Raw genomic sequence first — 8,936 nt, 5'->3', positions numbered from 1 at the left:
CACGCAGGGGGATCCGCCCCGGCCACGCCGCACCGGGCGGGTTCCGGGCCAGGTCTCCGGGGAGCTGGATCCGAGATTCCTCCGTCCGCCTCCAGAAGGCTGGAAGAGTTTTCCAGGGGATGTACATGGACATTATGTCGCTGCCACAGCCAGCCCGTAGCAGGGGTCTCACATTTCACCCCTTGTCACGGGGCACGGGGCCGCCAGCGCCCAGTGGGGCCAGCAGCAAGAGATGCTGTGACATTGCCCCCGAGCAGCCGTGTCTGCTCTGCCACAGCCTGCCTTCCATCGCTGGCTGCTCGTGCCTGTGGCCCTCTGGGACGAGAGCTGGCCACCGCGCTTCCCTCTGCAGCACAGGGGGTTTGGGTGCCGTTTGCAGGTGCAGCTGGCCAGGCTCACCTGGCACTGGTGGCTCCCTGCTCCTGGCTCCAGCAGCACCGGCACAGGTGTCAGGAGGGGCTGAGGCTGCTGGGCAGCACAGGGAGCCAGCACAAAGCCGGGGGGAGCCCAAATGGGGGCACAGGGCCAGTTATGCTTGGGGCAGGCCTGAGCTGTGGTTACCAACAGCTCCCATTTGGCAAAGAGTTGTGGTGGACTTATATGTGTCGAGGGGCCTGGATTACATTGATGTTTCTGAGATCAAATTGGCTGAAACATTTAAATTTTCCCCTGCACTTCTTCCAGAGATTGACCTAAAAACCACCAGTAAAATAACTGTAAGATGGAAGATGTTGTTTCTCTCTGTGGTCCAAGTTTGTGAAAATTCCTTATCCCTGCAACAACACTGGCCTCTCTCGACTTGGCACAGAGACTGGTCTCTTTGGCTGCCAGATCTGAAAAATCCCTCTACTGCCCCAATGTATCCTGGACATCTGTTGTTTTGGGAGGCAGAGCATGTGAAGTGCTGTTTGGATCTGGGGAGGTCACCTGACAGGTACGTGTCCTACTTTCTCATCCTCCAATGAGCCAGCTAATCCCCTGCGTGAGCAGCTCCACTGGCTCGGTGCTTCTCAATGCAGGGATTTGTAAATCTTCCTTTGCTTAGGCACTGGCAAGGTTTTGGTTGTGCCTCCAGCAGCCCGAGGGCATCATGACCATTGCCAGCTATAGTAAATAAGTAAATAGAAATAGGGACAGGAGTAGGATAGTTTGGCTTTTGCAAACCAGTCTCAGTCTACTCCACTTTCAGGCATCTGTCCAGTCTCTCCATCCCCAGCAGCTGGAGGGATTTCTTCCCTACCACTGCATCTTCAACAAGGCCAGGAGCTATGTCCCTACTGCATCCTCTTCCACCCACTGCCTGCAGAGGGGCAACCCACCAGCCCAGCCTCTGCCTCTCTGGTGTTTAAGACAAGCCCAAACCAATTGGCTGTGGCAGGAGCAGCCACCTCAGCCCCTCTGGCTGGTGACGTGCCACCCCCCTCGTGTCACGGCTGGCTCCAGCCTGACCGGCCCCTGGGGCTGTGGTGGGGCAGAAGGTCAGAGCCCTGGTCAGGGAAGGTTAATGTGGCTCTGTCCTACCACAGATCAGATCCCACAGGCTCTGGAAGGAGCCATGCTGAGGGACAGTGGAGTTGCCCCTCAGAGCTGTGGGTCAGCAGTCGGGGACTCTCCCTGAGGGCTCAGCTCCTGGAGGCTGAGAGCCCTCAGCTCATTGCATAGGGATTGTGCATTACAGGGGACGCTTCTGAAATCTAGAGAATTCCTACAGTCAGGTGGTTCCAATTCTACTTCACAGCACAAATTTGTATTTATCTGTTGGCTGAGGTTTAATTGGTTTATCTAGTTTAATTGGTTTATAAAAGAAGTTTATTTGAATATATTGTCTCAATGTTACAAGCTTCGTGACACCTGTAGGCAGTGGAAAGCCAACAGCTGTGAGCAATCTTTGCAAGCTTGGAAATCGACCTGGGGAACTGCAGAGATGGTGACACCCCATGAAGAGCACAGAGGCTCCTTGGGGAGTGCTGCCCCCCCAACAGGCACTGCTTGGTGCAGGTCTAGCTGGGCTCTGACAGCTGGGATTGGCAGGACTTGAGATGCCTGGGGGCACAGCCACCATCCAACACCCCTTGGCACCCACCCCAGTTTTCTCCCTTTAACACCTACAGTAACTTGCATTAATTTCAGCACATTATGTACCTGGAGGCCAAGGACACCAGAAACTCCTTTACCAGTTCCACCACACGAAACACTTGCTGCTCACCTCTCAGCAAGGTTAGGCCAGGGGATCTCTCTCTCCTGCCAGGGACTGGCTGCTCTTTGCTGAAAGCCAAGGTGATGTTCTGCAGGTCTGCAGCTTAGCAGGGAGCTGCACCGTGGGCAGTGCAGCCTCCATGCCAGCTCCATGAGGATACAGCCCAGCTCTCCAGTGCAGGAAGGACATTGTTCTCCCTGAGCTGAGGCTCTGTGGTAGCACTGGTCCCCACCAGCCATTGGCTCTTTCCCACCAAGGAGTGCAGAGTGCAGAGCAAGCTTGTTGTGCCAGTGCAGAACTGTGAGGGCAGGGGTGCTGCCCAAGCCCTGCTCTCCCATAGCATTCCCTGCTCCTGTCAGCCAAGGCTCTTCTGTCTTCCCAGCACCAAACCCTGCTCTCTGCTACACTGTTCCTGTCTCCAATCTCTGCAAGTGCTCCCTGTATTTACAGTTCTCATCGTTTGCAAGATGCTCAGCTCCCTTCTGCTGGCTGCCACGTTGCCTTGAGCTTAAAATTAACTCTCTCCTTCATGAGCAGGCACCAAAGATTTAGTTCTCCTGCTGACCAGCACAGGGGATACCAGCTCCTAGCCCCCGAGACACCCCTTAAAACAGGAAGCTGAAGAGAGAAAAACCTGCAGCTGGGCAACAGCAATCAGTAAATTCTTTACAAGGAGCCCTAAAGATACCAGAGGCCAATGTCTGTTCACAGTCATGATCCTCCTTGGCTCAGGTTCAGCTTCCAGCCACTGGAACTGCACTGAGCTGTCCAAGGAACTGAGCTGGTGGGAGCACAGGCAAGCAAGGAATAGAGCAGAGGGTCAGGGAAGCAGCTCTGCACTCTCTCTGCACATGGTGCAGCGGTGCTCCAGGTCCTGCTCCAGATCACACCTGAGCACTCTGGAAGGAGCACTGGCTCAGTGTCACAGGGCAGGAACAGTCACTAAAAGAACAGCTTGAACAGGCAACACGGCTTAGCCGCAGCATGGATCTAAGCATTAGCTACCACTGCAAATGCTTCTGGCCTCTTCTCAAAGTGCAGCACAAGAGATGTAAGAATCCCAAAAACTTTACCAAGAAATCCAACTCTGAAAGGAATCCCACACTCCCACCATTTTACAAAACATCAAAGACCAGAGGACACAGAAGCTGCACAGTGGATTATTCAGGCAACATTTATTGGAGCATTTCAAGTATACAATAGTTTTACTGATGGCTGTAAGCAGCTAAGATGCAGACAGATGCCAGCAGGAAAGGGTGACCTAGCACTAGCAGGTTATGCAATTCTCATAGGAAGTTAATGATTTCAGCTGATAGGAGAGGAAGTAGCAGACTAAAAGTTTGGGCAAGTTTGGGGATAGGGAGGAGAAAATAAGAAGTTTTTTTGAGATAATTTACTTTAATTGGCCACTCACAAGTAGCAGAAGCTGTCTGCTATTGCACTCTTCCCTTGGCATCCCAAGGACCTAAAATAACCAGGGCTGTTTCTTCACCAAGAACAGACAGGTTTTCCCTGGTAAGAATGGAGGCTTGCCCAGGCTCAGCACTTGGAGATTGAGATCCCTGGCTTTGCACTCCCAGTGAGAGCCAGGCTGTGGCACTTCCACTAGAGAGGAGGCAATGCAGGCTTGCAGCAAGAGCACACTAAACTACCAACCCCTCACTATAAGGCAGCATTAGGTCAGGACTCTTTTTGGGTGCCTGAGCTGTTTAGAGAAGCAAGGACCACATGGCAACAAGACTACAAGGTCCCGTGACAATAACAAGGACTGTGCGTGTTTCCCAAGAACTATTTCTGAAAGACACGTTCTTAAAAAATACCTTAAAGCAGAGACTCCCCATTGATGCACAAAAAGGGCATGACTAGGGAGGGACTGAGCTATGAAGTGATCAAGCACCTCCCAAACCACAGGTTGTGTACTCTGCCCAGTTTGCAAGTTGGTACTTCTGCATTTAAGATAATAGCTGCCTCGATTGTGTTTTAGTGTCCTGCATTTATGAACAAAGAGCAGTTGAATTCAAGAGCTTAAAACCAAATTGAAACACTAACATTTAACAGGGTATCTCCAGAATGACTCCTTCGAGACTATGAAGCTCTGAGGTATGTGATGGCAACTCGGTAGTCAGGCTGGCAGAGTGCAGTGGAGCTTCTAAGCCTCCTGAATACATCTTGGTTCACCAAATGAATCAGTTCTTCCTAGCAAAATCACTTAAAAATTTGTCTTCAGCAAAAAGCATTTAAAAATTCAGATTGACAACTGATTTGCAAGTAAAACAAAATAAAAAAAAATTAGAAATGGTAACAACACAGTCTGTTTAATCAAATCAGATCTGGTTACTACAAAAACATGCTAAGGACAGCCACCAGCTCATGTCCTGGGTGCTGCTGTGCCTTCTGCCCATGTACCTACAACTGCTTTTGAAACACTGTTTGTCTAAAGGACAACCATGGAAGACAAGTCAGAGTTTAATGACAGATTTCAAACAGAAGGGCATACATACATTAAATTAATAGATTCAACCTTCAGCACAGGAGTTTGATAAGAGTTACTGGCTAGAGTCACAGAAAGTTCCAAATTTGAACAGTCTTGAACCACTTCCAAAAATTCCAATGGCTTTTTAATAGTTCCAATAATTCATGGGTATATAAAACGGAGACAGGCTTCTCCAGCAGAAGAGTTGGGGCTCCTCCAGGCTACCCAGACCACTGGTACAGAGGAGAGCTGGTTTGACTTCCCCACTTTGCCACCAGTCCACTAAAGACTAGGATTTATTAAAACCTTCTCTATTTATTGACAACTGATTTAACAGGCAAATGCTGCAGACTGTGTCAATCATAGTGGATGGCAGTATAGAAGATTATCCAAACCACCTGTGGGAAGGAAAGGAAAGCAAGGTTATTTGGATGCCTCTGGAGAGGTGTCAGACACAGCAAACGAGCCTCAGGCCCTGCTCCCAACAGGGGACTGAATTCCAGCTTCGAGGTGATCTTGGGGAGATCTTAGGATCACCACTTGCCCCAAATGGTGGCATTCAACTTGTCTGCCAGCCTCTCCACATTAAAATCCCACCACAGCCCCTCCAGGGATTTAGAGGCACCAGCTAATCAAGTGCTGTGATCAGATACTTGGGGGAGGGGAGTAAAGGAAAAAAAAAGACACCCAAAACACCAGTCCAAATGTAACTAGTTCAAGATGGAATGGAACTCCACCAGGGTATCTGGGACAGAGGAGGGAGTGGTTAATGCATCCATTCCTACAGAGAAACCCCAGGTGTCAGCACTGTGTTTCACAGGCAGCCATCCCAATCACTGGCACTTGGTGCTAACACATCTGCCTTCTCTCACCACTTCCCCTGCTCTCTTCCCAGGTCTTCAGAAAGTGCACCAACACAATTCACAAATCATCTTAAAGACAGCAAGAGACATTACCAGAAACAGTGCAAACGATGTCATGAATCCCTCCTTCGTTAGCTCCCACGTCCCACCGTATTCCTCCTCATCTATCTGCTGGAAGCTGCTGAAGTAGAGGTACAGAACACCAGCATTGATCAGGCAGAATCTGCAGGGAGAGGTTAGGAACCATCAGTGCAGTGGTACAGGCTGCAGGTATCCCACATGCCATACAGTGAAATATCTTGTATCCACAACAGAGAGGAAGCAAAGAGGAATTCTTTTCCTGCAATGCTTCCCAGGCAGCTCAGACACTTCCTCGAAAGAGCCCCTCCAGGTGAGCTTGCCAGGTTGGGATGAAGTTCACTTGACAAGGCACAACCTACTCCTAGTAGGGCTCAAGAAGCAGAAGTCAAAAGCTGGAAGTATCCTCAGATGTGCAAACCTGCAGGTTCTCCTGTCCTGCAGACTGACAGCAGCTCTGCCTCCACAGAGAACCTGTGTGTGCTTCTTGATTCTCAGGCAGCTGAGAGGGAAAACTGCCACCTCCCTGCTCAGGGTTGGATCTCTGTGAGCATCCCAGGACCAAACAGGGAAGAAATAAGGGCCACAGAGACTCAACAGTGCCCTGGAGCCCCAGCACTAGGGTTCAGTCTGAGACACCTCAGTGCTCTCCAGTCTGTGCTGAGCAGAGAGAACAAACACGACCTTCTGTTTGTCCTAAGGCAGGTTTGGCTTTACAGCAGCCCAGCCTGGGGCTGGGACAGGTCTGTGTCCTGCAAGGAAGGCTGTGTGGGAAGGGTGGGATGACAACACACACACAAAGTGAGTGACCAGCAGCAGGCTGGAGCAGCTGTGTCACTGCACAGCACAGAGAAACCACACACACCCTTCCAGAAACTTTTAGTTTTCCACTGTACACCAAATCCTTCCTGATTACATTTAGCACAGGAATGGGCTTAGGTGCCTGAAGGTGCCTTGTCAATTCATGGTGACTAAGTAAGAACAATGAATGTTCCTGGGGGCACTTCAGATTGAACTGCTTGTTGTAGCTAACCTGGCTCCTGCTGGAGCATCAGACCTCCCCTTTCTTGCCAAAACCAGAATACTTGGGACGAGGGACAAGATGACAACTGAATTTTGCTTAAGAAAAGCTGTGAGGCTGGAGCTTGACCATTGAGATCTTGGCTAGGCAGAGATATTTGCAAACAGAGGCTCCCCAGAGCAGATCCAGCATCTTCCCAGAGCAGATGTGCAGAGAGCAAGACAGTGTCCCCACCTCTGCTGGTCCTTGAACACTTCCAGGCACATGTCAGGCCCAAACAGATTTTCTCTTCATAACTCACTGCAGCCTTCAGACACCTCTGGGGAGGTGACCTGGCTCCCAGGGATTCTATGCACACACACCCCCTTCAGGCACTGCCTTCCCCACCCCATGGCTGAAAGGGCCACGTCAGGAAGCCAGGAGTGCTGCCAAGCTCTGCTGGTGCCACTGTGCCAGTGCCACTGTGCCTGCTTGGGACCTCCAGCCTCTCATGTTCTGAGCAAACCTTTTCTTCTTCTCAGAGCAGCTGCCCCTGTCTGCTGAGAGAGCCTCCTGTCTGAGCAGGGCTCAAAGACCAGGACATGCACACCTTCCCCCATGGATGCTCCTTCCTGGGTGATCACAGCAGGCCCCACACTCCCCGCCCTCCCACACGTACAGGACACACACCCAGGCAATTGAAATGCTAGCTCCCTTCTTCTGCCATTGCCCCTTTTAATAGCAAAACAAATAATAATGTTTAGAAGTATTAATCAGGCTGAGGAGAAAGAGACACGTTATGCTTTGGGTGAATTTCATGGCAGCCAGCAGTGGAATGAAAGGCTGGCTGTGAGACACAGAGCAGGCAGAGCCTGCCTTTCCCCAGCCCACTGTTCACAGCACGGCCTCAACCACGGTCCCAGGCCGGCCCAAACGCGGGAACGTACACGAGACAGAAAAGGAAATGAACCTTACACTGCTATTCCCACGAATCCCTTCAGTGGAACTACTCCCCAGATGATTCCCAAAATAACCGCAATGATCTGCCGGAACCAGTAGATCACATCTAAAAACTCGTCCTGAGGAGACAAAGCACAAGAAAAATGTTGGCATTTATTATGTTTCTTTTTTTTAAAGCACCACACAATTAACAGGTGAAAATTCAGCATCCTGAACACTTAGTTCCCCACTCAGAGTATCAAATATTGCACTCAGAACAGATAAAGCAGCCTGAGGCATTGTGCACCCTGGACTCCTCTGCTTCCACATTACACACACAGCTCTGCCCTCCGATGGGCCAGCTGCAGAGGCCAACAAGTCTCTAGTCCCCTTATTTACTAAAGGTGCAATAATGCCCTGGAATAAAAGCTTAACGAACTGTTTATGCTTTGAGAGTGCTCTACCCACGTTGGCCCAGGCCCTCCTGCACCCGAGAGCTCTCAGGGCTCAGGACAGCTCCAAAGCACAGCTGTACCTCACTCGTGCCATGAGAACTCCTGTGCTTCCTGAGCAGCAGGGCTCTGCTCATCCCTCTGTCCAAGGGCCACGCTCCACTAGCTACTGTAGCCCAGCAGCAGGGCTCACACTTTACTAAGATTCACTCCAGCTCACATCTCTTTTCTCAGCCTCTCCAGAACTGGGATTGTCCCAGCATCCCCCCAAACACCAAAGCCTTTGAGATCCCCCAAAGCCTGTGGCATGTGCCAGCTGTTCAGCTCCTCACAGAAGACGGGAATCCGTGTAAGATACAGACATCTCTTCTGGTCACTGCACTTGACAGGCAGCTCAGCCTTCAGTTCACCTCCTGCTGTATCAAAACATTGGCACAGCCGTCCCTGCTCCCCTGCTGACTCTGAAATTCCAGCTCCATCTGCCAGAGGCGAGCGGGCAGGGACACACGAGCCCCACCAGTCCGGGGAGCCACAGGTAAGGAAAAAGCGACACAGATTGCTGTCTGACCGCCAGGGAAACGGAGCGTGCCCCTTCCCCAGGCCAAAAGCAGCGGGAGCAGAGGCCGAAGCCGCGCTGTGTGCCCGGGCACGGCACGGCTGCAGCGGCAGCTCCGGGCACAGGACGGGCACCGCAGGAGCACACGGCACACGGGCACGGGGAAACCGGAAAGCTCAGGCTGCTGTTCCTTGAACCATACAAGAGACATTTTTATTCTATCCGAGAAGAGTGTTAAACCACAAGCCAAAAGTAACCGAGGTGTCTCAACGCCGTGTTTCCCTTGGCCCCGCGCCCAAAGAGCAAAGAGCCGGGCCATGTGCCGGCCACGGGGGATCGGCAAACACGGCTGCGCTCCGCGAGCACTCCCGCACAGCC

At 51.5% G+C, this 8,936-nt stretch overlaps 1 protein-coding gene across 1 annotated transcript in view; it reads right to left on the bottom strand.

Moving 5' to 3' along the window:
• Positions 1-3,346: 3,346 nt before the first annotated feature.
• RAB5IF (RAB5 interacting factor) overlaps positions 3,347-8,936 on the bottom strand; it is a 7,078-nt gene continuing 1,488 nt past the window's right edge. The window contains exons 3-5 of the mRNA XM_005428377.2: positions 7,587-7,690; positions 5,627-5,756; positions 3,347-5,068 (exon numbers count right to left, since the gene is read on the bottom strand). Coding sequence (XP_005428434.2) covers positions 5,027-5,068; positions 5,627-5,756; positions 7,587-7,690 — 276 coding nt within the window. The 3' untranslated portion in view covers positions 3,347-5,026. The remainder of the gene's footprint in view (positions 5,069-5,626; positions 5,757-7,586; positions 7,691-8,936) is intronic.

The sequence above is a fragment of the Geospiza fortis genome, unplaced genomic scaffold (genome assembly GCF_000277835.1).
Source record: "Geospiza fortis unplaced genomic scaffold, GeoFor_1.0 scaffold657, whole genome shotgun sequence".
NCBI classification, from domain to species: Eukaryota; Metazoa; Chordata; class Aves; order Passeriformes; family Thraupidae; genus Geospiza; species Geospiza fortis.
The sequence above is the reverse complement of the archived record's forward strand: the minus strand, read 5'-3'. Positions and strand labels throughout refer to the sequence as shown.